The 26,932-nt window shown below is 49.0% G+C and overlaps 1 protein-coding gene across 1 annotated transcript; it reads left to right on the top strand.

Moving 5' to 3' along the window:
- The first annotated feature begins 619 nt into the window (after window positions 1-619).
- Window positions 620-26,932, top strand: ODAD1 (outer dynein arm docking complex subunit 1). The gene is made up of 13 exons (XM_061173025.1): window positions 620-679; window positions 831-1,020; window positions 14,169-14,291; window positions 14,646-14,759; window positions 18,192-18,259; window positions 21,407-21,594; window positions 21,824-21,958; window positions 22,778-22,860; window positions 23,008-23,176; window positions 25,015-25,178; window positions 25,267-25,370; window positions 25,713-25,791; window positions 25,862-26,932. Exons 1-13 carry the CDS (start codon window positions 621-623, stop codon window positions 26,414-26,416), a joined length of 2,031 nt encoding a protein of 676 aa, XP_061029008.1. The 5' UTR covers window position 620; the 3' UTR covers window positions 26,417-26,932.

Genomic DNA, 26,932 nt, shown 5'->3' with positions numbered 1-26,932 from the left:
GCCTGTGACAGCTCTAGGTGTAGAAAGACCGTCTGGAGCTGTGAGGGGAGGCCAGGAGGTTAGGGAGGAGGCTGGGGTGATGGGGTGATGGTCCAGAAAGGGGAGGATGAGGCCTGAGCCAAGGGGATGGGCTGAGAGTGAGGAGGCGGGAGGTGGGGCTGAGGAAGGCTGGGCAGTGGGCTGAATGGGAGGGAGGGAACAGGAATGGTGCCCCGGGGGGTCTTGGCCCCTGTCCTCAGCTTTCCCAAGTTCCAGGTCCTGTGCTTCCGGTCCCTGAGGACTGTGAGGCCCCCCAGGAGTGCCCTCTAGTGGGGAAACATGTGTGCCCAAACCCCGGCTAGGAGTGGGTTTAGGGGAAAAATGCGGAGGTCGGCTTGGGGTACAGGACGTATGAAGGGATGAGGAAGCTTGAGGGATACAGGAACTGAGGTGCAGCACTAGAGCGGTGTTGGGAACTGGGTCTGCAGTTCAGTTGCAGTTTTTGAGACCCTCAGGGAGCCAGAATTCCTAGGTCCTGGGGAGGGAGGGGCTGGAACCTGGATTCCTCTGGAGTCCCTCCCTGGCCTGGTCCCACCTCAGTGGATTGGGAGCTGAGCAGACTGCAGCGGCAATGCAAAGTGATGGAGGGTGAAAGGCGAGCCTACAGCAAGGAAGTCCACCAGCGCATCAACAAGCAACTGTGAGCCAAGCGCCTGGGTCCCTGGAGCTGGGGAGGGGGCTGTTGAGGAGGTGGGTGCTGGCCTCCTGGGGCTGACGGGGGAGGGAAGGGACTTTGGTGAGGCCGAGCTCTGCCCCTTTCTGGCTTCCCCTCCACTTCCCTGCCTGCGCAGTGAGGAGATCCAGCGCCTGGAGGGGGTGCGGGACAAACTGCGGGTGCAGATCAGCATTGCCCAGAGCCAGGTCAAGCGGCTGCAGGACAGCAAGAGGCTGGAAAACATGGGGCACCTGCTCAAGTGCCGGGTCCAGGCGCAGGCTGAGGTCACGGAGCTGCAGGAGCAGACCAGAGCCCTGGACAGGCAGGTGGGTTCTGAGACCAGACTTGGTGGATCTTACTTAGGAGCATGTGTCATAACCTCTTTGAGCCTTACCTTCCTCATCTGAAAAATGGGGTTATTGAAAGCATCTCCCTGGGGGAGTTGTGTTCAGGCTCCGGTAGGAATATGAGTATTTAGTGCTTAGCACAGCCCCACACCTTCAAAAAAGGTGGTTAAGGGGGAAAGATTCACCTTCTGGAGTCAGTGAAACCTGCATTAGAATCCTGGTCCTGGCACATCAGCGCTGTGTGACCATGGGCAAGTCTTCACCTCTCTGGGCCATAGTTTCTTCATCTGCAAAAAGAGGATGTGGGTAATTCAGCAGAGTCTAGACAGATTTTTTTTTTTTTTCCTGGCCGTGCCATGTGGCATGCGGGACCTTAGTTCCCTGACCAGGGATCGAACCCGTGCCCTCTGCAGTGGAAGCACGGAGTCCTAACCCCTGGACCGCTAGGGAATTCCCTAGACAGATTTTTCATCCTATTTGCTTCAAGACCTTGTTATTTGGCCCTGGAAACAAGGTGACTTTTCTAGGCCAGTGTTCTTTTTTTTTTTTTTTTTTAATAAGCCTACATCATTTACTTTTTTTTTTTTTTTAACTTTTGGGTTTATTTATTTATTTATTTATTTATCTATCTATTTATTTATGGCTGTGTTGGGTCTTCATTTCTGTGAGAGGGCTTTCTCTAGTTGCGGCAAGTGGGGGCCACTCTTCATCGCGGTGCGCGGGCCTCTCATTATCGCGGCCTCTCTTGTTGCAGAGCACAGGCTCCAGACGCGCAGGCTCAGTAATTGTGGCTCACGGGCCTAGTTGCTCCGCGGCATATGGGATCTTCCCAGACCAGGGCTCGAACCCGTGTCCCCTGCACTGGCAGGCAGATTCTCAACCACTGCGCCACCAGGGAAGCCCTAGGCCAGTGTTCTTTTCAGTTTTTAGGACCACGACTCCTTGTGACACAGTTCATAAACACACAGATACAGTCCTTTTTGCCACTTCAAGTGACATATTCACAAGTTCCAGGGATTTGGATGTGGACATCTGGGCAGGAGGGTGAGGGGCATTTTTCTGTCTACTACATGTTCTATAGTTTTATTACATTTGACTTTCAATCAGTCCGTTTTTTCAGCTCTCAATGTCACCCTGAGCTGCCTTTTGGAAGCTGAATTCTGTCTGATCTACACACCTCAAAATTTGGGCTGTTTCATGGTAGTACAGTGGCTTAGTACGTGTTGGCTGCCAGAGCTGGCTTTCCTTAGTCTTTCGTGGGAACTCACCAGAGACAGGTCCAACCGGGATGATCTTATTATCTGGACTCCATGGATTCCTTTGCCCTAAGAAACTTGATTATGGAGAATTGTAGGTCAGGTGGGTCCTCTGAATAGAGCTCTGTAAAGTTCCACATGAGCTCAAGAAAGGATGTAGTTGTCTGGTGATAGTCATTCATTCAACAAATATTTGTTGAGTGCCTACTAAGTGCCAGGTGCTGTTCTAGGTGTTGAAGACACAGTAGTGAACAAAACAGACAGGAGTCTGCTCTCATGTAGTTTACATCTACTGGGGAGATAGACAATAAGCCAAATAAAAGCCAAAGAAAGGGACTTCCCTGGTGGCGCAGTGTTTAAGAATCCACCTACCAATGCAGGGGACATGGGTTCAAGCCCTGGTCTGGGAAGATCCCACATGCCGCAGAGCAACTAAGTCCGTGCACCACGACTACTGAGCCCGCATGCTGCAACTACTGAAGCCCACACGCTAGAGCCCGTGCTCCGCAGCAAGAAGAGCCACTGCAATGAGAAGCCCACGCACCGCAACGAAGAGTAGCCCCCACTCACTACAACTAGAGAAAGCCCGCACACAGCAACGAAGACCCAACGCAGCCAAAAAAAACCCCAAAAAACCCCCCAAAAAACTGAAGAAAGAATTTGTTCCAAAGAAATCACCCAGAATCTCGCACAGAGAGACAAAAAGATGAGAAACCTGGAAGGGTGGTCAAGACAATTGCAGATCTAGTGAGAAGGTTTAACAGTTGTCTAATAAAAGTTTCAGAAGAACAGAAAGAGAATGGGACAGAGGTAATGTGTGACAGGATAATATCTGAGAACTTTCCAGAACCAATGAAAGAATGAATCCACAGATTCAAGGATGCCTTAGAGTCCAAAACAGGATGAATAAAAAAGCCACGCTTATACAGGACATACAGAAATTTCCAAAATATACAAGCAGCCAGGAAATTTTTAAAAGGCATTACTTTCAAAGGAGCCACAGTTAGACTGACAACTGATTTCTCAAAAGAAACATTGGAAATCAGATTGTAAGTGTCATTGTAACTTCAACATACTAAGAGACAAAGCTGTCAACTTAGAATTCTATGCCCAGTGAAAATATCATCGAAGAATGAGAAAGCAGAATACACATTTTCTGGCAAAGAAAAATGTAGAGCTAGCCAAACTATATGTGTTGAAGGATCAACTTTTAAAACTTCCCATCTGTTACTGACTGATACTTTTGTAAGGCTTGTGTCTTGGGTGACTTGCCACATGAATTCAACAGCACCCAAGAAGAGTTTCTAAATGCTTAGTCTCATTTTCTGAACCTATCACATCAGAGACTGATGACTGACAGACCTTGGACTTGTACCAGTTCATAGCAAAAATCTATGTAGATATAAAAATTTTTGATAAAATTCAGCATCCATTCATGTTGAAAACTCTTAGAAAGCCAGGCATAAAAGGAAATTTCCCAAGTTTGATAAAGGGCAACTAAAAAACATCTACAGCAAACATCATATTTGATAACGAAACATGGAAAAAAAATTCTCCTTGAGATCAGTAACAATATAAGGATGTCAGCTAGCACAGCTTCTACTTAACGTTGTACTGGAGGCCCTATCCAGCGCAGTATTGCCAGGAAAAGAAAAAACAAACGAACAATTTAAAGATTGGAAAGGAAAAAATGAAATTGTCAGTATTTGTAGATGATATATTTGTGTACATAATCAATCGAAAAGAACCTAAAGCTAACTTACTCTTAACAAGGTATTTTAACAATGTGGCTGGATACAAAATTAATATTTCCCTGTGTTAGCAATAACTATTAGAAAACAGAAGAAGAAAAGACAAATTTATAATAGCCAAAAGAAGTACCTAGGAAGAAATCTAACAAAAGTGTGCAAGACCTCAATAGAGTAAATTGTAAAAGTTTATTGAGGGGTATTAAAGAAGAATTTAATAAATGTAGAAATGTACCATATTCATGGATTGGAAGAGTTAGTGTTGTAAAATGTCAGATCTCCAAATTGATTTATAGAATCAATGTAATCCCTACAAAACACTAAAAGTTTTTATTTTTAATGGATGGAATTGACAAAGAGATTCTAAGGTTTATAGAGAAGTGCAATGAACAAGATGACTAAAATTTACTTAAAAGAAGAACAATGTGGAAGGATTTGCTCTATCGGTTATCAAGATTTATTATAAAGGTCTTATGGGACTTCCCTGGCGGTCCAGTGGTTAAGACTCCATGCTCCCAATGCAGGGGGCACGGGTTCGATCCCTGGTTGGGGAACTAAGATCCCACATGCAGCACGATGCGACATAAATAAATAAATCTCTTATAATTGATGCAGGGCTAATCAAGTGGGATAATGGGACAGAATAGGGAGACTGGGATGAGATCTATGCATATGTGGACACTTGATATTTGACCTCAAGAAATGGGAAAAGGAGGATTCTAATAATGGTGCTGTGAAAATTTGATATCCATACTGTAAGATGAAACCAGACACTTAGCTCTCACTGTCCCCAAAACTAATTCCAGATGGATCAAAAGTCTAAATGTGTGAAAGTGCAGAACATTTCTTAAGTTACAGAAATCTCTGCTTTTAAAGGAAAAGATTGATACATTCCATGACTTTAAAAATAGTAACTCCTGTTCATCAAAATAACCATAAAGAGTGTGCAAACTAAGTCACAGAACTGAAGGTTACTTGTAAGACATAGCTGACGAAGAACCTAGCGTCAAGGACATATAAGGATCTCTTACAAATCATTAAAGAGTGAGCTCAATTTAAAAACAGTCAAAGGAGGGCTTCCCTGGTGGCGCAGTGGTTAAGAATCCTCCTACCAATGCAGGGGACATGGGTTTGAGCCCTGGTCCAGGAAGATCCCACATGCTGCAGAGCAACTAAGCCCACGTGCCACAGCTACTGAAGCCCACCCACCTAGAGCCTGTGCTCCGCAACGAAGAGTAGCCCCCACTCACGACAACTAGAGAAAGTGCAGCAACAAAGACCCAATGCAGCCAAAAATACATTAATTAATTAAAAAAATAAAAATTAAAAAATTAAAAAAATAAAAACAGTCGAAGGACTTGAGTGGGCACATCACCAAATAAGAAATTCAGATGTTCAATGAATGTAAGAATTATCACTCATCGGTATTCAGAGAAAGGCAAATGAAAGCCATAAGGAGATATCATTACACACTCACCAGATTTTCAAAAATTAGTGTCCAAAAATACCAAGTGCTGGGGAAAGAAGGAACAGTGGGAACTGTTATGAAGTGTTGGTTGCTAAGACCCCACCAGTTGGTGGGAGTCTAAATTGTCATGAGTATCCTGAAAAGTTTTTTTCCCCCATTATCTATTAAATTTGAAGAGAGACATACCCTGCGATCTGGGGTTGCATCCACTCCGCATGGATGGTCACCAGAAGCAGTCTTGGGCTCTACCTGACCGTCACACTCACAGGATCCAATAGGCTGTTGCTTGGCAGCAGGTTCACTTAACTCTGTAGGAGGAAAGAAACAACAGCATCTTTGCACAACGGCATCCAGTACATCTTCCTTGAGCGTCCAGGGGCTGCTTCTCAGCATCTTCAGTTGGATGATACTGTATGGGTGGGTGTTGCCCGCCCTGGCCTAGGGAAGTTTTATATACAACATGAGCCACCTCTTGTAACAGATCATCAGGGCAGCTTCTAAGACCCCACCAGGAACGTATTCCATTGTAAGAAACACCCCACAGAGAAACCAGTTTTCTATTCAGTCCTGGTCATGTAGGCCTTTGGGGGTCTATGAGTCCACTCACAATCCTCCCAGTCTGATAGATATAGTTCACCAATCAGGGGCCATTTTTGTAATCAGCATTGTTGCCTGGGAACACAGCTGGCCTTCCGTATTTACATTAGCCCAGTATGTTTCCATGGAAACGGTGTTAGAAGGAAGTAAACCAAAGTCATTTCCCAGGAGAAAATGGTTTAGATTCGTCAGTAACCCATCCTCCCACCCAACAATTCCACTTCTGAGTCTATACCCTGGAACCAGGACTCATGAAAACAATGTTGATAGATGCATTATTCATATCATCTAGCTCCAGATTGGAAATAACCCAAATGTTCATCAATACTTGAATGAATAAATAAATTGTGGTATAGTCTCTTTTTAAAAAATATTTATTTATTTATTTATTTATTTATTTTCACTGAGCCGGGTCTTAGTTGCGGCATGCAGGATCTTTTTTTAGTTGTGGCATGCGGACTTCTTAGTTGCAGCATTCAGACTCTTAGTCGTGGCATGCGGACTCTTAGTTGTGGCATGCATGCGGGATCTAGTTCCCTCACCAGGGATCGAACCTGGGCCCCTGCATTAGGAGCCTGGAGTCCTACCCACTGGACCACCATGGAAGTCCCATGTAGTATATTCTTATAATGACATAGTATACAACAATAAAAAATTACAATTAAATGTTTGTGGATGAATCTCACAAACATTTGAAGGAAGCAAGGCATAAAATATACAGACAGCATTATTTCATTTACATAAAATTCAAAACCAGGCCAAGCCAAACTTTTGTTTAGGGGGTTTATACCTGGATGATAAAACTATAAATAATTTCACTTAAGGAAGTATGGCAAACAGATTAATGACTCCCCGAAGATGTCCATGTCATCATCTCTGGAACCCGTGACTATGTTAGTTTACAAGGCAAGAGACTTTGCAGATGTGATTGCAGATTTTGAGTTGGGTAGGTGATCCTGGATTATCTGAATGGGCCCAATTTACTCACAAGGGTCCTTATAAGAGAGAGACAGGAAGATCAGAGTCAGAGGAGATGATGTGATTATGGAGACAGGAGATGTAACAACAGAAGCAGAGGTTGGAGTGGCCATAAGCCAAGGAATCCAACCTCTAGAAACTGGAAAAGGCAAGGAACGAATTCTCCCCTGGAGCCTCCAGGAGAAATACAGCCCAGCTGACACCTTGATTTTTAACCCAGTAAGACTGATTTCCAACTTCTGATCTCCAGAACTGTAAGATAATACATTTGTTTTGTTTTAAGGCAGTAAATTTGTGGTATTTTGTTACAGCAGCAGTGGAAACTAACACAGGAGAGTGGTACCTCTGTGGAGGGGAAGATGGTAGTGATCAGACTGCAGTGCTGTCAGTATTCTAGGTCTTGATCTGGGCGGTGGCTCAAGGATGTTCACTTTTAAAATATGTAATAAACTGTACATATGTGATCTATGCACTTTTCTGTGCACAATAACATTTTTTAAGGAAAAAAAGATGTTACCCATCATAGACGTGAATGTAAAACCTAAAACTATAAAACTTCTAGAAAGAAGTGTAGGAGAAAATCTTTGTTAGGCAAAGATTTCTTAGATGCAACACCAAAAGCATGATCCATAAAAGGAAAAATTGATAAATTGGATTTCATAAAATTTTAAAACTTCTCCTCCTTAAAAGGTTCTGTTCAGAGAATGAATAGACAAGTCCTACATGGGGAGAAAATATTTGCAAAGCCTGTACCTGACAAAGAACTTATATCCAGAATATATTAAGTAGTTTTAAACTCAATAAGAAAACAGACGGCCTAATAGGAAAAATGGGCGAAAAGACTTGAACACACACTTCACCAAATATATATAAAGTGGAAGCAAGCACGTAGAAATATTAGTCATTAGGGGAATGCAAATTAAAATCACAAGCTACTTCTACACACTTATTAGAATGGCTAAAATTTAAAAGACTGACCTTACCAACTGTTGGTGAGGATGTGGAGAAACTGGAACTTTCACACCCTGCTGGTGGGAATGTAAATGGGACAACCACTTTGGAAAATAGTTTGGCAGTTTCTAAAGAACTAAATGTCCACCTACCGTATGATTCAGCCATTTCCACTCCTAAGTATTTACCCTAGGAAAAAGAAAGCACATATTCCTACAGCAAATTGTATATGAATGTTCATAACAGTTTTATTTGTAAAATTCAAAACAGAAACAACCCAAATGTCCACCAACAGGTGAATGGATAAACAAATTGTGGTACATCCATACAGTGGAATACTACTCAGCAATCAAAAGGAATGGGCTAGAGCTTCCCTGGTGGCGCAGTGGTTAAGAATCCGCCTGCCAGGATAGGGGACACGGGTTTGAGCCCTGGTCCGGGAAGATCCCACATGCTGTGGAGCAAGTAAGCCCGTGCACCACAACTACTGGGCCTGCATTCTAGAGCCCATGAGCCACAACTACTGAGCCCGCGTGCCACAACTACTGAAGCCCACGCGCCTAGAGCACATGCTCCGCAACAAGAGAAACCACCTCAATGAGAAGCCCGTGCACCGCAACGAAGAGCAGCCCCCGCTCGACACAACTAGAGAAAGCCCGTGTGCAGCAGCGAAGACCCAACGCAGCCAAAAATAAATAAATAAAATTAAATTTAAAAAAAGGAATGGGCTATTGATATACCCAACGACTTGGATGAATCTCAAAATAATTGTTATGAGTGAAAGAAGCCAAACCCCTCCCCTCAAAAATAGAGTATATACTATGTGATCCCATTAATCTAAAACTCTAGAAAATGCAAACTGGTCTAACTGGGTTACTGCATGGGAGTGGGGGGCTGCAGGAAGGAAGTGGCAGGGGGAATGACAAAGAGGAAACTTTGGGGGTGATTGGTATGTTCACTCCTTCGATTATGTCAAACTTACCAAATTGTCTGCTTTAAATATGTACAGTTTTATTGTGTGTCATTTATACCTCAACAAATCTGAGAAAAAAATTTCCTACCTCACATCATCTGAAAACATCAAGTCTAGTTAGGTTAGGGACTTAAATGTAAAGAGCAAAATTTGAATACTTTTAAAAATTGAAGGAGAGTGTTTTCTAATCTTGGGAAGAATTTCTTGAACTACCTATGTTATTGACTCGGATCCTCGGCCTCTTTTTTTTCCCCCAACACTGCACAAGCTTTTTCAGTGGCCAAATATTGGAATCTTTATTTTATTTTTTTTATTTATTTTAAAAAATGCATATTATCTGTTTGTTTTTTTTTTGTTTAAGCCGTGCCATGCGGCTTGCGGGATCTTAGCTCCCCGACCAAAGATTGAACCCAGGCCACAGCAGTGAAAGTACCGAGTCCTAACCACTGGACCACCAGGGAATTCCCAAGACTGGACCCTTTAATCAATAGAAATTGATAAGAGGCCAGACCAGGAATTCAGGCAAGGCTTTGCTGGGATGAGGGAGCGAAAACAAGTAACAGGTTCCCTTGCTTGCTCCCTGAAGGGTGGGGTGAACTGGTTCCTTAAATGGGGTGAAGGTAGGGTGAATGGGTAGGTTGGGCAGGAGGCGAAGCTTAGGCGGTCTGCCCACCCCCTTGGTGGTGCTGTGTGCGGGGATCATGAGCTGTACCCTGCTTTTGCTCCCAGCACCTCAGAAGTGGCAGTTGGTTTGTGGCCATTTTTTGTCTTATTGTTCGTAATTGCCCTACTGATTGCACACGCATGCAGTTATTTTTAGTCCCTTATAGTTTCTTTGTATTCTGTTGCTGGAGGAGACGTTTGTCCAGGTGCAAGTACAAGCACTCCAGTAAAGGGTCCCAGGTCCCAGCCTATCTCACCTAAACTTTGTTCCTGGAGCCCTTAATTTCTTAGTAAATTTTTTAGCCCCCAAAGAAACATCTAACAGGGGTGTGCTGGGAAACCAGCAATTAGCGGGGGAAAGCACCCTGATTTGTAGCATTTTCTTTTCTTTTTTTTAAAATTTTATATTAGAGTATAGTTGATTTACAATGAGCATTTTCTGATTTTCATAACGTCAATGTTCTCATCTAGGCTGAGTTGAACATACCCTATCATGACCCCCAGTGAGTCACACCCTTATAGAATCCCCTCCCCTTCAGTGGCAGCAGAACTCGTGACGGCAGAATTTGGCACAGGTGATGGGTTGTCCCTCCCTTGATGAGGTTATGCTATTTATTTATTTATATTTTTTTGGCTGTGTTGGGTCTTCGTTGCTGCACACGGGCTTTCTCTAGTTGTGGCGAGCGGGAGCTACTCTTTGTTGCGGTGCGCGGGCTTCTCATTGCAGTGGCTTCTCTTGTTGCGGAGCACGGGCTCTAGGCGCGTGGGCTTCAGTAGTTGTGGCACGCGGACTCAGTAGTTGTGGCTCACGGGCTCTAGAGCACAGGCTCAGTAGTTGTGGCTCACGGGCTTAGTTGCTCCGCGGCACGTGGGATCTTCCTGGACCAGGGATCGAACCTGTGTCCCCTGCACTGGCAGGCAGATTCTTAACCACTGCGCCACCAGGGAAGCCCAGTTATGCTATTTAATACTGCACCATAGTAGACTGAAGAAGCTGCCATGCTGTGGAGGGGGCCACATGGCAGGGAACTTCTGAGGACTCCTAGGAGCTGAGGGCCTCAGTCCTGCAACCACAAGGAACTGAATTCTGCCATCAACCACGTGGTGAGTCCTGGATGAGACCGTGGCCCTGGTGACCCCTTGATTGCAGCTTTGTGAGTCCTGAGCAGAGGGTCCAGCTGAGCTGTGTCACATTCCTGACCCACGGAAACTTCAAGATAATAAATGGGTGTTGTTTTAAGCCACAAGGTTTGTGGTACAGTTGGCCCTCCATATCTACGGGTTCTGTATATGTGGATTCAACAAACCAAGGATGGAAAATATTAAAAAAAAAAAGAAATTCCAGAAATTTCCAAAAGGTTAAACTTGAATTTTGGGGGCCAGCAACTATTTACATAGCACTTACACTGTATTTACAACTACTTACATAATATTTACATTGTATTAGGTATTATAAGTAATCTAGTCATGACTTAAAGTATATGGGAGGTTGTGCGCAGGTTATATGCAAATACTACACCATTTTATATAAGGGACTTGAGTATCTTTGGATTTTGGTATCTGAGGGGAGTCCTGGAACTAATCCCCTGTGGATACTGAAGGGCGACTGTAATTTTTCTGCAGAAATGGAAAACTAATATAATGGTCAATTTCAAACTACCAACAATTTAACTCATGTAATTCCTGAAAATGTAACAATCAGCTCTCAAGAGCTGTCCAAGGGGGCCCCAGTATTGCACTGCTAACAGCTCTATTATAGCAGTTTGGACCAAACAACCCAATAAATGTTTGCATCCTAACAACCTAGAAACCATTTGAAAAAATAATATACATAAATTGAAAAAAATTGTGTTTCGTTCTTAAAAGCCACAATTACCTGTGGCACGTTTGTGCCTATTGGCCACTTTGCAAATTTTCAGGTCTTGAAGTCAGAGTGGACTCACCACTCTCATTCCACACTGATTTCTGCGCAGTACTTGCTTTTTTTTTTAATTGAAAATTTTACTGGGGTAATTGTAGATTCACCTGTGGTTTGAAGAAGTAATGCAGAGAGAGTCCTTGTACGCTTTGCTCAGTTTCCCCCAATGGTACCATTTTGGGGTTTTTGATTTTTATCACAGCAACTGCTAAAAACTCAGTTTCAGAAAGATGTAACATTGGACTTCCCTAGTGGTTCAATGGGTAAGACTCCACACTCCCAATGCAGGGGGGCTGGGTTCGATCCCGGGTCGGGGAACTAGATCCCACAACGCATGCTGCAACTAAGAGTCCGCATCTCGCAACTAAAAACATGCCACAGCGAAGATCCCGCGTGCTGAAACTGACCCGGGGCAGCCTAAATAAATAAATATTAAAAAAAGAAAAAAAAGAAAGATGTGACATTGGACTTCCCTGGTGGTCCAGTGGTTATAACTCTGCGCTTCCACTGCAGGGGGCACTGGTTCAATCCTTGGTCGGGGAACTAAAATCCCATATGCTATGTGGCGTGGTTAAAACAAACGCAAAAAAACAAAACAACAACAACAAAAAAGAAAGATGGGACGTCATCAAAAGGAATGTAGCACCATCTCACGTTGAACCTGGGAATTACCTTGAGCTCCAGGTTCCTGTGGTGTCTGACCAATGTCAATGTGTCTCCCTCAAATTTTAAAATATCCCCGTGATTGCCCCTTTGAGTTTGCTGCAATGCTCTGGGGTGCCTTGGTGCGTGTATTCGTTTCCTTGGGTGGCTTATACTACAGAAATTTATTGTCACACAGTTCTGGAGGCCAGAAGTCCAAAATCATGATGTCGGCAGGGTTGGTTCCTTTTAAGGGCTGTGAGAATCTGTTCTGTGCATCTTGCCTAGCTTCTGGTGGTTTGCTGGCAATCTTTGGCATTCCTTTGTGTGTAGAAGCATCACTCCAATCTCTGCCTTCATCTTTTTTTTCTTTTAAGAAATTTTGTAATACAATTTTAAAGGTTATACTCAATTTACAGTTATTACAAAATATTGGCTATATCCCCCGTGTTGTACAGTACATCCTTATAGCCTATTTCACACCCAATAGTTTGTATCTCCCACTTCCCACCCCTATATTGCCTCTCCCCCTGCACTGGTAACCACTAGCTTGTTCTCTATATCTGTGAGTCTGCTTCTTTTTGTTATTTTCACTGGTTTGTTATATTTTAAGATTCCACATCTGCCTTCATCTTCATCTGGCAGTCTCCCTGTTGGCATGACTGTGTGTGCAAATTTCCCCTTTTTTATAAAGACGCCAGTCGTGTAGGATTAGGGCCCAACCCAATGACCTCATTTTAACTCGATTACTTCTGTGAAAACCCTGTCTCCAAATAAGGTCACATTCTGAGGTTCTGGGGATTAGCGCTTCAACATACGGATTTACAGGGGACTCAATTCAACCCATAGTGGTGCACAAATTGGGAAACAGTATCAAGCAATTCATTTATTCATTTAGTCTGCATGTTTTGTTGCATGCCAACTCTGTGTCAAGCACAGAAAAGATAAAAATCCACCCTCATGGAGTTTCCAGTCTAGTTGGGAAGACAGCATACCCCAAACAAGTCAAGATGAATACGGGAATGAGAAGGGCAGGTTGGAAGTTGGTTTCAGGCATCAGGGCTCATCCTCCCCTCCTCTTGGTATTGACCAGGATTCTTGGCCTTCCCCAGTCAATAGAAATTGATTAGAGGCCAGACGAGAAATTCAGGCAGGCCTTTACTGGGGCCCTGCTGCAGCAGAGGGGAGCGAAAACAAGTAACAGGTTCCCTTGCTGGCTCCCAGAGTTGGGGTGAGCTGGTTCCTTATATGGGGTGATGGTACGGGTGTGTCCACGGGTTGGGCCAGAGGGGTGGCTTAGATGTTTTGCCCACCCCTTTGGTGGTGTACTGCAGGGGGCACGCGTGGTACCTTGCTTTTGCTCCCGACCCCCTGTTTTTGCCCCCGACTCTTCAGAAGTGGCAGCTGGGTTTTTTGGTCTTTTTGTACATTCTTGTCCAGAATTTGCCCTAACTGCGCATGCACGCAGTTATTTTTAGTCCCTTATTGTTCCTTTGTATTTTGTTGCCCAAGGAGACGTTTGTCCAGGTGCAGGCACTGCAGCAAAGGGTCCCAGGTCCCAGCCTGTCTCACTCTCAGGCTCTTGTCTCCACTTTGTCTACTGTGTGTGGCGTCCCATCCATCCAGATCACACATTTCTCCCAAAATACCAGGAAAGGATTCAGGCTGGCTCAGCTTGGGTCACACATCCATCTCTAAATGGATTGTTTGGACCTGGGTCATGTGGCCGGCAGGGCGGCTCGTTATGGTTGGAAGTCAGATCCACATGGAAGGTTGGGTACTGACCTCAGAAGAGGGGTACAGCAGATGGCTAGGGCCACAAGGACCACAGATGTCAACCACGCTCAATCACTCATCCTCCCACTCATCTCCCTCGTTCCCTCAATCTCTCCCACATGCAGTCAACAAATAGGCACCATGTTCTTTCTTCCAGATCCAGGAATGGGAGAGCCGGATCTTTGCCCATGGTAAGGATGTCAAGACCCCGGGATGCATCCTGGATCAGAAGGTCAAGAGCCAGCGAAGGATCAAGATCCTTGAAGACCAGTTGGACAGGGTGAGGGTCAGCCTCTTGGCTGTCTCCAGACCTGAACTCTTGGGGGAAGAACTGAGCATGGGAGTCAAGTTTCAGAAACGGTGGACCAGATTCCTGGATGCAGAGTGGCCTAAAATAGTGGGTTCCCTAAGTGGGGTTAGGAGACAAGATCCTGGAGGGATGGAGGGTCCCCCAGGAAAGGAGACTGATGGTTGGGTCTTGGGGGGGGTGGCGATGCTCTCAGAGTCCCCAAATTGGGAATGGGCCCCCTACCTGACAAGTGCCCCCTTCTCGGCTGAGAGTGGAAGAGGGAGGCAGGCCAGGCCTCAGACAGACTCTTGGTATCCTCTCCCGCCCCCCTGGCCCCCATCCCAGGTCACCCGTCGCTTTGACATCCAGCTGGTTCGGAATGCAACCTTGCGGGAGGAGCTGGATCTCCTGCAGATCGAGAGGAACCGCTATCTGAATGTGGACCGCAAGCTGCAGAAGGTCAGTGGCCCTGCAGCCCAGGACCCCTTGGCCCAGCTGGTGTGGAGGGGAGGATACGAGAGTCACCCTACTTTCTCCAGCACTCGGGCCTCAAGTATGAAATCGCCCAGAGCCATAGGTTTACTTTAGTCTGGACGGAATGGAGACCTGAGAATGTTCCAGGCTGCCCCCAGCAAAGAAAGCAGCCTCATTGAGATTTGCAGAAAGCAGAGATGTCACTTTGAGTGTTATCACCCAGGGCAACCAAGGCGCAGGCAGGACCATTTACATTCCATGGGTTTCTCAATAACCTTTGAAGTCCTTTGAAGAATCCTCCCTCCCTCCTTCCACCTCCCTTCCTTCCTTTATTCTCTCCCTCTCTCTTTCTTTAAGTTTTACTTTGAAATAATTTCAAATTTGCAGAAAAGGTGCAGGAATAATACAAAGAACTATATATCCTTCACCAAGATTGATAATTTGCCAAATTTACTCTCTCTCTGTCTGTCTCTGTGTGTGTGTAATTAGTTTTACTGAAAATAATTTATTATCACAACTGACGAACTATTTGAGAGTACGATGCAGACATTATGGTCCTAAGAACTTCAGTGTGTATTTCCTAAGCACAAGACCATTTTCTTATATAAACAAAGTGCCCTTACCCAAGGGCACTGAACATTGTTACAATTCTAAGCAGTCCATATTTAAAGTTCATGATTGTTCCAACAATGTCCTTTATAGCTAATTTAATTATCCTGCTCCAGGCTCTGGGCCAGGATCCCACATTGCATTTGGTTGTCCTGGCCTCATTCATCTGGAACAGTCCCTCGGCCCTTCTTTTTTTTTTTTTTTGGCTGCATTGGGTCTTCGTTGCAGCGTGCAGGCTTCTCATTGTGGTGGCTTCTCTTGTTGTGGAGCACGGGCTCTAGGCATGCGGGCTCAGTAGTTGCGGTGCATGGGCTCAGTAGTTGTGGCTTGCTGGCTTAGTTGCTCCGCGGCATGTGAGATCTTCCCGGACCAGAGATCGAACCCGTGTCCCCTGCATTGGCAGGCGGATTCTTAACCACTGCGCCACTAGGGAAGTCCCCCTCGGCCCTTCTTTGTCTCCATGACTTTGACATTTTGGAAGCATCCAGGCCGGTTGTGCTGTGCGACGTCCTTCAATGTGGATTTATCTGATCTTTCTCCATGATTAGATTCAAGTTGTGCATTTTTGGTGGAATATCACAGAGGTGGTATTGTGTCATTTGCGGGCATTATATCAGTAGGCACATAATGTAAGTTTGTCCCATAACTAGTGACGTTGACCTTGATTGCTTGGTCAGCCAGGTTTCTCCAATATAGGGTTTTCCTCTTTGTAATGACTGAGTCCAGGGAGGTTCTTTGAGACTATGTAAATATGCTGTTCCCTGATACATTTTCACGCAATTGTTGTAGCATCCCTTAATGATTTTTGCCTGAATAATTATTATTGTAATGGCTACCAAATGGTGATTCTTCTCTCTCATTTCTTCTTCATTTATAAGATGGCATTTTACTTAAGGAAGAAATTCTTAAGTATATTTATGGGTTATCAGTAAGCATTCATATATTCTTACTTTATTCTGTGGGTTATAATCCATAGTGCCATTATGATGTTCAGATTGTCCCAGATTTGGCTGGTGGGAGCCCCCCTCAAGCTGGCTTCTCTGTCCTTTTGACAAGCCCATCTTTTTTTTTTTTTTTTTTTTGAACACTTCCTTACTTTCTGGCACAGGAAGATAGTCCAGATTTTCTTGTACTTGATCAGCCTTAACTCTCAAGTTAGCATTTCTCCGTGGAGTCCTGATTCTTCCTAGTGGGGAATCCTGCTTGTCCTTCTCTTGGTGCTGAGAAACCAAATTACAGGCACTAGGAGTCCTCACTGCTACTGGGGTGTCCCTGCCTTGAGGCCCTTTCTCTGGAGAGAGCTAGGAAACACACGCATATATTTTAAAATTGTGAGTTCATGTCGGTGCCTCTCATTCCAATCCATCACCACTGGGTTATTCCTGAACCTTCCCTATTTTATCTTTCTCTTCCCCACAGTGGGAACCTTGGCTCCCAACACCGTTTATATACGTACTCACTTGTTCAATCCTACAAAACACATAAGAGAGGTTCAGAATTGCTATAGCTGTACTAACACCCCCTGGACCTGAGCGTTCAAGATTTGTTTGCAGATTGTTTTGTTCTCTGAGGGCATAGGTATCTATCTATGTATTTATCTATCTCACATTATTGTATTCAGAAGTCACTGGGATTAGTTCCTATTTTTTTGGTCTTCTTTGTGGTTCTGTTCTGTGTTTGAAATACAGTTAGGTTCACTTGCTTCTGTTTGTATTTGGTTTTAGTTCTCTCCCCTATCCTTGTTGATTTAATTTTCTTTATGAATATGTAAGCCATTGACAAGGGTTCCCAAATCAAAACTATGCCAAAAGGTAAGCCACAGAAACATCATTTCCTCACCATCTCTTCCACTTCATTCCCATTCAGCCCCCATAGTTTCTGGTTATCCATACTAGGTTTCTTGTTACAAAAGTGTATGTGTTTGTGTGTGTGTGTGTGTGTGTGTGTGTGTGCACACATACGCGTGCACATGTATTTATACATACATATATATGCATGTGTGTATTACATTAATATATACACACATTATATATGTATATGTATGTGTATGTGTGTATATATGTTTCTATACATTAATACATATATACACATTATGTATATGTATAAAATATATATATATAATTTCCTCTTGTCTTTCTCCTGAAATAACCCTCTTTACGCATAACTCTGCAAAGACACTTCCATAGAACTAGAAAACAGATTAGCATGGTCACAATCATTAAATTCACACAAATTTCTGACCCCCACCACAAAGTTAGGTCAGCACTCTTAGGAATATTCTGGGTTGGATGTTTCACTGCATTCCTTATTTATTTATTTATTTAATTATTTATGCCTGCGCTGGGTTTTCGTTGCTGCGTGCGGGCTTTCTTTAGTTGCGGCGAGCGGGGGCTACTCTTCTTTGCGGTGCGCGGGCTTCTCATTGCAGTGGCTTCTCTTGTTGCGGAGCACAGGCTCTTTGTGGCGCACGGGCTCAGTAGTTGTGGCACACGGGCTTAGTTACCCCGCAGCATGTGAGATCTTCCTGGACCAGGGCTCGAACCTGTGTCCCCTGCATTGGCAAGGCAGATTCTTAACCACTGCGCCACCAGGGAAGTCCAACATTTCGCTGCATTCCTGCTCATCAATCTGGCTTTCCTTTCACTTGGTACCTGTTTAAAATCCCTTTCACCGATTGCCGCTAATTAGGAAGGTCCAAGTTTCTAAGGCCCAGGAGCCTAACTTCTTATTGGGGAAATGTGGGGCTTAAAGGAGGGCCCTCCAGTGATGAGGGCGTTAGAAGTGGTATCTGTTTTGTTCTCTTGGCAGGAGATCCAGCTCCTGCGGGACATGGTCAGGACCCTCATGGTCTCCTCCACCTCTGCCTACACCATCAGGTAGGGCCCCTGGAGGCATTCTAGATGACTCAGTCCATGCATTTTCTTAAGGAAGTGGTGGGAAGGTTCCAAACTCAAGAAATAGATAGTCAGAACCTCCTTTTTTTTTTTTTTTTTTCCATAAGGTGCCCCTTTCTCTCCCCCCTCCACTGATTTCCCAGCTTCTCGGGCAAGGTCCCTCTCCTTGGGTGTATGAATTAACCTCTTTAGCCCCTGTCTGTTAATGGCACGTAGCACATAGGGATGTAGAAAGGCTTAAGGGGAATTCCCTGGTGGTCCAACGGTTAGGATTCCGCACTTTCACTGCCATGGCCCAGGTTCGATCCCTGGTCTGGGCACTGAGATCCCACAAGCCACAGGGTGTGGTCAAATAAATAAATACAGAGACTTAAGGGACTTCCCGGGTGGTCCAGTAGTTGAGAATCTGCCTCCCAATGCAGGGGACGAGGGTTCGATCTCTGGTGGAGGAATTAAGATCCCACGTGCCTCGGGGCAACTAAGCCCGAGCACCAGCACCGCAGCTAGAGAGACGCCCCTGTGCTGCACCTAAGGCCCAACGCAGGCAAAAATAAACAAATATTTTTTAAAAATAGAGAGACTTAAGTAAGTGCACATAGCAAGGGGCCAGGAACGTAGGAAGCATCAGTGAATGACCGTAATTAGATTGATATTTATCAGTATTGGTTGAAAGGGACAGATATTCTCTCAAGCCACCTTCAGATAAAGGATCACATTATATGGAGTCTAGAAGCCCCAGCTGCTCTGCTAATGGACGTCTCTCTGTGCCTCTGGGCTCTCATGGGCTCCATGCTCTCTCTCTTATCCCAGCTCTACTCCTTTCTGCGCTTCAGCCCTGTTCTCTGGCTCCAAGTGGTGTCTTACCTTCTCTTCAGTGTCTTGTTTCTACCACCTGACTTCTGCTTATCGTGGTTCATGATTCCTCACGACATCGGTTATAGGCCAAATCTACCTTATGGTTTCTATGATCTTTCCTTCTTTGTTCCTCCTTTCTTTCTTTCCATCCTTCCTCTCTTTCTTTCTTTCTTTCTTTCTTTTCTTTCTCTCTCTCTCTTTCTTCCCTTCCCTTCCCCTTCCTCCCTCCCTCCCTTCCTTCCATCTTTCCTTCCTTCTTCCTCTCTCTCTTTCCGTCTTTCCTTCCCTTCGTCTGTCTTTCTTTCCTTCTTCCTTCCTTCCTTTGAGTTAAGATGCACATAAAATTCACCTTTAAAAAATTTATTTATTTATTTATTTATTTTTGGCTGCACTGGGTCTTCGTTGCTGCGCGCGGGCTTTCTCTAGTTGTGGCGAGCGGGGGCTACTCTTCATTGTGGTGTGCGGGCTTCTCACTGCGGTTGCTTTTTTTGTTGTGGAGCATGGGCTTTAGGCACACGGGCTTCAGTAGCTGTGCTGCGCGGGCTCTAGAGCACAGGCTCAGTAGTTGTGGCGCACAGGCTTAGTTGCTCCGCGGCATGTGGGATCTTCCCGGACCAGGGCTTGAACCCGTGTCCCCTGCATTGGCAGGCGGATTCCTAACCATTGCACCACCAGGGAACTCCCAAAATTCACCATTTTAAAATGTACCATTCAGTGGCATTTAGTACATTGATAATGTCGTGCAATCATCACTTCTGTTTTCATCACCCCCAAAGGAGACCTGTAACCATTAAGCAGTTATTCTCTCTTTCCCTCTTCCCCAACGCCCTGGCAACCACTAGTCTCCTTCCTGTCTCGACGATGTACCTATACATCTGCCTTTCCGTAAATTTAACTTTATGTTTCATGCAAATGGAATCATACAACGTGTCCTTTTGTGTCTGGTTCCTTTCACTCAGTGCAATGCTTTCAAGGTTCACCCATGTTGTAGCATCTCTCAGTACGTCATGCCTTTTTATGGCTGATTCTGTAATTTGTTACCTGTGGTCCTCCATGACCTCTTCAGAGCCTTGACTCATGGCTTCTGTTCACGCATAGCTCTGGGTTCTTCCTAACTTGGCCTTCATAACATGACCTTTTGTGGCTTCTCTCTATACATCCTTTTAGCTTCGACTTCCCGCTGTCCCCTTCTTAGCATTTCCCAATTCAAATTCTGAGGAGAGAATCTGACTGGCCTGGCTCATCTTTTCTGCCACGTCCCACAAGTGATGGCCTGCTGGCCTGTCTTTGCATCACCAGGATCTAGCCTCTGCCAACACTCCTCCAGCTGACTGCAGTGGGCAGCCTAGCTGGGTGCAAAGATAGGGTGGTTTCCGTTAGAAGGCAGGGGGCAGCTGTCAGGACCAACACTACTGTCAGACCAGCCAGTGTCTCCATTGCTTCCTTGCTGGCTGACCTGGGCAGGTCACTTCCCCTCTCTGAGCCTCAGTTTCCTCTGCTGTGACGTGGCAACGATAATGGTATCTACCTCATGGGCTGCTGTGGGGACTTATGGCGTGCTGCTTTAGAGCATCTCCTGCAGGGCCAGGCTCTTGGGAAGTTGGGTTCCCTCTTCCTGGCCCTTCTGTTGGCCTGAAGCCCAAGGCACAGAAAGAACTGTGAGTCCTTATCCCTGAGGGGCTGCTAGAGGGATCGCTGGGGGCTAGGGCTGGTGGGTCCCCGGAGAGGGGTCCCACCAAGGAGGACTGACCTGAGTAAGCCTCAGAGGAATTTGAACAGAGCAAGAAGCTAGTGCCCTGAGTCGAGGCAACCAAGGTTGGCAAAGGTGTGGAAAGGGGAACTAGAATGGTCCATGGGCAGGGACCCGAGGAGACTGACCTGCTGTTCTCCCAACCTAATGACCCTCTGACCTTTGATCCTGTGACCTGTGAAGTAGGCTTGGGGCACTCTGAGTTTACAGTTGGCTGCACTACGTTTAAAAGCTTAAAAGCTCCACCTTCGGCCAAGCAGGCCAGGGGAGTTTGAGTGAGTGAGCCCCCTGACTCTGCCCCATAACCCCATCCTGACCCAGCTCTAGGAACCTAGACAATTTTCTGCCTTTTGTGACCGCAGGGTAACGGCAACCTGATTCTGCCCCATCCCTGTGACCCCAGGCTGACCCTGCCCCATTCACCCTCCAACTCCAGGCTGACCCCGCCCCTCCCTGGGCCCCAGGATGAACCCAAATCCAACCTCCAATCTCCCTGACCCGGGTCTAACCCCCACCCCTCCCAGGGAGGAGGCGAAGACCAAGTTAGGTATGCTGCGGGAGAGGGCGGAGAAGGAGGTGGCCCAGAACGACACGGAGGTGCAGGTCTTGCAGCGGCAGATCGCGCGCTTGGAGCAGCTGCACCGCTTCCTCAAACTCAAGAACGGCGATCGGCAGCCGGATCCCGCCGTCGTGGAGAAGCGCGAGCAACGGGGTGAGGCCGGGGCCGCCACCTCTGCCTCCAGCAGGCCGGGCCCGGGGAGGGGCGGAGCGGCTCGCTCCAGGTCTCGCCGCGGGGCGGGGCCGGCCGGGGGGCGGGGCTGGAGGGGCGGGGTCTGCGCGGCTGCGGCGTTGTTGCCCCCTCCCCACCAGCGTCCCCAGCCAGGCCCCTCCGCCCTGGTGGCCGCCCCGGACGCCGACCTCACTGCCCCCTCACCCCCCAGCCCGGGAGGTGGCCGAAGGCCTCCGGAAGACCTCCCAGGAGAAGCTGGTGCTGCGCTACGAGGACGCCCTAAAGAAACTGTCCCAGCTGACCGGGGAGAGCGACCCGGACTCGCTGGTGGAGAAGTACCTGGAGTGTGAGTCCCTGGGGGTAGGGGGTGGGGATGGAACGGGCGGGGGGGGGGCAGGAGCACGGCGCCCAGCCCCCCGGAATCCAGTGCAGACTGTGCTCGGTCTCGGTCACCGAGGGCCTCCGCTTCGGCCCTGGGGACTCCTCCACCTGCGCTGGAGGGACCAGGAATCAGGCTCCGCCCTACTCGCCTCTTCCCGTCCGCCCTGCCTCCGCCCCTCTCTCCCCCCTTTCTCCCCAATCTCTCTCCCACCCCCGTCTCGGGCCTTCTGACCCCTTCCTTCTCTGTGTGTCTCCACCCGTCTGCATCTCTCTGTTCTCACTGAGTGTATCGCCGTCTTTTTCTTTCTGTCCAGTTTCCCTGGCGTGTCTGCCTTCCCGCCTCCGCCATCCGTCTCCCCTTCCCCGTTCCCTCCCTCCTCCGCCTCCCTCATTCCTGGGCCTGCGGGTCACCCTCTGAATCTTCCCCTCAACCTCTGTGTGCCGATCTCCGTGTCCCTGTTGCTGTCTTTCTCCCGGGGTCTAATGTTCTCTCTTTACCCACCTTTACCGTTTTCTCTCCCTCATTTCTCTGTTTCTCTGTGTCTCTCTCGGCATTTCTGTGACTTTCTCTGGGTCGCTATCTCTTTCTGTCGCTCTGCCTTGCCCTGTATTTCTCTGTGTCCCCTGTGTCTATTTCTTTGCCTATATCTCTCCGTCTCTGTCTCTCCTTGTCTCTGTGTCTTTGTTGCCTTTCTCAACATCTCGTTCTCTGCCCTTCTGTGTGTGTCTCTCTGTCTGCTGGTCTCTGTCTCTCTGGACCCTGCCTTTCCCGACTCGCCCCCAGTGGAGGAGAGGAACTTCGCGGAGTTCAATTTCATCAACGAGCAGAACTCAGAGCTGGAGCATCTGCAGGAGGAGATCAAGGAGGTGATCGAGACCCGCCCCTCCCCCTCCCCTCCCCCTCCCCTCCCCCTCCCCTCCCCCTCCCCTCCCCCTCCCCTCCCCCTCCCCTCCTCCACCCGCGTCGGCGCCCCCTCCCGAGCTGGGCCCAGCGTCGCGCCCCTGCCCCTGTAGATGCAGGAGGCCTTGGTGAGCGGCCACCGCAGCGAGGAGGACCGCCGCTCGCAGCAGGAGCAGCAGCGGGCCGAGTTGCAGCAGCGCGTGGACGAGGTGCACACGGAGGCCGAGAACCTGGAGGCCCGCTTCCAGAACTTTCGCGGGCAGCTGGAGAAGCTCAAGACCGGTGAGCACCCACCCCAGCTTCTTCATCTGGAAGGATGCGATGAGCAGGCGGAGAGCCCTGCCTGGGCTGGCCACGCGGAGACATTCCGCGGACCACTTTGTGCACTCCCTTGTCGTCTGTCCCATATCCATCCAGCCATCCATTCACTCATCCATCCATCCATCCTGCATCCATCCAGCCAGCCATCCTTCATCCAGCCATCCTTCATCCAGCCATCCTGCATCCATCATCCATTCATCCTTCCAGTGTGGAGTCCATGAGTCAGGCAGCCCTGGGTTTGAATCCCAGCTCCATCATTTGTGAACTTTGGTGTGTGGTTTCCTCTGTTGGAGCCCCTCCGGAAGTGGGATAGCAGTGCCTAGTTTGTAGGGTCAGCATGAGAATTAGATGGGATGATGGATGGAGAGAGACTGGGAGGTGGCAGTGGTGGTGGGGGGCAAGCAGGAGGGCCACCTCGTGCTGCACGGTCGGAGCTCAAGTATTGGCAGACCCTCTTTCCCTCTGTTGTAGGGACTGCGGTGACAAGCCCTGTGCCAGGTGGTGAGGACCGGGCAGGGGGAGGGCGGGGAAGAGACTGACACGGGCTCTGGATACTCGTAACGCAGGGGCTGGGAAGGAGGACACCTTGGGCCCTGCAGGAGCAAGAGTATGCCTTAACTCAGAGTGGGGTGCAGGACCAGGATTTGGGGGGCCCAGTGCAGAATGAAAATGCGGGGCCCCTTGTTTAAAAACTGGCAAGCATGTCAAGTGACAATAGCAGAGCATCAAACTAAACGTGGGGCCCTTCTCAGCACGGGGCTCTGTGCCCGTGACGCTGGCTCTGCTGGGGTCACAGGGGAGGTCTCCTGGGAGCCATGATGCTTGAGGCTGATTTTGAAGGATGGGTATTTAACCGAAAAACTGGGGAGAGGGGATGCCCCCAGCAGGCGGGGCCAAGGCTCGGAGGTGCATCCAAGGAAGGCAGGTTCTTCGTGCAGAGAGGGCGTGGGTGGGAGTTGAAGAGGGTCAGATCCTAAACGGATGCCAGGCTGAGGCTTTTTCCTGGGGGTGCTGGGGAGCCATGGGAGGGTTGTGAGCAGGAGAGGGGGTGGATAGGAGGGAGGGGGATGAGGACGGAGAGGGAGAGATGGAGCACAGAGGTGTCGGGCTGAGGGACCATGGGGGATGAGGGCTGAGGCCCACAGGGGTCTGGCCCGGTGAGGGTGCAGTGGGGAACGTGGGAGGAGGAGCTCCTCTGGGGGATGAGGCTGATCTCAGTGTGAGTGGTACTGCGGACTGTTCGGAGAGGGACCCCAGCAGGAAACTGTATGTGAGCCTGGGGCTCAGGTGGGGGAGGAAGGGGAGGGTGGTAGGGATGCCACAGGCTGGGTGCAGATTTCTGTCAAGGTCATGGGTGCATCTTACTTCATTCACAATAACCAGTTAACTAAATACAAGCAGGCCAATTGTGAGAGCGGGTCACAGCCTTGGTGCTGCTGTGAATTTCCTCTGCTTTCTCCGGGGAGCACGTGTGTGTGTTTCTGTGGGAGAAGCACATCCTGAGCCATGGGCTCGCTGGGCTGGGTGGAAGCTGGGTGATTCTGAGCCGTGAGCAGAGGACTGGCCGTGTGGAGGTGCCCTTGTCACGTTTTCCTTGGACTTCCCTCACTTTTTGCCCTCTGTCATCTGGAACCCGGTGGCCGGGCACACCGCGATGCCCTCCCCCCGCCTGGCTGTCTGAACCTGGGCAAGTCCCTTTTCATCTTTGAGCCTCGCTTGGGCAGCAGGGCCTTGAGGAGAGGAGAGGGTGGCGCCCCATGGGCACCGGATCCATGATGGCCTGTCCCCTCTGACCCCAGATATCCAGCGCCTCTTCACCAGGGCCCAGTGTGACAGCACCGTCATCAATGACCTCCTAGGGGTCAAGGTCCACATGAGAGACCGGGACATAGGCCTCTTCCTGGGCCTCATCGAGAAGCGGCTGGTGGAGCTGCTGACAGTACAGGCCTTCCTCGAAACCCAGGTTGGGGTGCAGACGGTGCGCAGGGGGGACAGGGTGCCGGGGCCTTGGAGACGGGCCTGAGCGGACCACTGGCTTCTCCACCCTCCAGAACAACCTCTCTGCCAGCTCGCCTAACGCTGCCCTCCTGGTGCTGGGCCAGAGCCCCGAGGATCTTCCCAAGAAAGTGGCCCCACCTCAGCCCCCTGACAATCTGTGAGCCAGAGGGCAAGGGTCAGGGAGCTTCCCCGGGGGCAGAGGGGGCAGAGGAGACGCGGGAAGGGAGGGTTTTCAGGTGGGGACGGGGCCCTGGGACTGAAGGGTGGGTGGGGCCCGGGGGCGGGGGGCGGGGGGAGTAGAAGATGAAGTGGGTACTTCGGGGGAACCAGAAGGAGTAAGGGCTCCAGGGACATTCGATGGGGCACTGGGTGGACCCGAAGGGGAAAGGGCGCTCAGAGCCCGGCGCACGGCTGAGGGTCTCAGGGCCTAGCAGTGAGGCGCCATCGGCCTTCTGAAGGTCGACGAGTAGAGTCCCTTCCTGTCTTCCACCCACTTTAGCGAGGACCCCCCAGGCTTTGAGGCCAACGACGACTGTCCGCTGAGCAAGGAGGAGTTGCTGAGCCGCGTGGTGAAGTCGGTGAGGACGGGTGCCCGCGGGCGCGGGGCAGCTCTGCCTCCTCTGGGGCCCTAACTCGCCTTCCCTGCAGCTGGAGGCCCGGGAGCAGGCGGGGGAGCGGCGCCTGGAGGAAATGGCCGAGGCCGTCAGGAAGGTGGACAGCACCCCGAGCGTGGCCCTCGCCAGCACCCCGGCCAGCCCCGGCCTGCCCCTGCTGCCCAAGAGTCCCCGCGCTGTCCCCGGCTCCCTCGCGAGCCACAGGACTAGCGGCATCCTGGCATCCAGCAGAGGCCGCGCCACCAGCTCCAATGTCGGCCGCGTCACCTTTGGGGACCCCAGCTCCAGCGCAGGCCACACGACCTTCGGCTCCACCAGCGCCATCACCGGGGGACTAACGTCCAGCCGGGGCTCGACTGCGGGCCGAGTGATCTCCAGATCCCCCAACTCTAGCAGCTACCTGGGGTCCTCTGGATACTTGGGGTCCAGCAGAGGCCACGAGAGCTTTGGGGGCCCGGAGAGCAAAGGCCCTGAGTCAGAATCGAGTGGAGGCCTCGAGTCCAGCAGAGGCCAAGTCTCAAGCACTGGCCCTGCCTCTAGCACCGGCCGGGTCTCCACCACCAGCAAAGATTCCCAGAGCAACTACTAGGGGCACCCAGCCCTCACCCTGCCGCTGGCTCCTTGTAGGGCCTTCTCCGGGTCTCTGCCTCTCAATTTCCCCTGTGACTCTCCATCTTTCTCACCCAGCTCCGGGTGAACTGCCTGCACACCTGTCTCCAGCTCCCCTTCACTATGTCTCTGCATCTCTTCCCATCAGCTCCCCCTCATCTGTCTCCTGGTCCCCCTCTCTGTTTCCAACCTGCCCTTCCCTTTTGGTTCCCTAATCACCTGTTCTTTAGGCTTCCCGTTCAGTGTGTCTCTGTCCTGTCTCCATGTTTGTCTCCCCATCTCTGCTCTGACCTCTCTGATTATCCCCCCCACCTCCTGTTTCGGCTTCCCCATTTCTAACTCCCTCTCCTCTCCCCCATCTCCCAGGCCCTCCTCGCATCTCATGTCCCTGTCTCTGTAGCTCCTCATTCCTTGTCCTCCTCAAGAGTCCCCAGTACTGACCAGTGGGGGAAGAATGGGGGCAAAGACATCAGGGTCAGCATGAGCTGTGACCATA

The sequence above is a fragment of the Eubalaena glacialis genome, chromosome 18, assembly GCF_028564815.1.
Source record: "Eubalaena glacialis isolate mEubGla1 chromosome 18, mEubGla1.1.hap2.+ XY, whole genome shotgun sequence".
NCBI classification, from domain to species: domain Eukaryota; kingdom Metazoa; phylum Chordata; class Mammalia; order Artiodactyla; family Balaenidae; genus Eubalaena; species Eubalaena glacialis.
The sequence above is the reverse complement of the archived record's forward strand: the minus strand, read 5'-3'. Positions and strand labels throughout refer to the sequence as shown.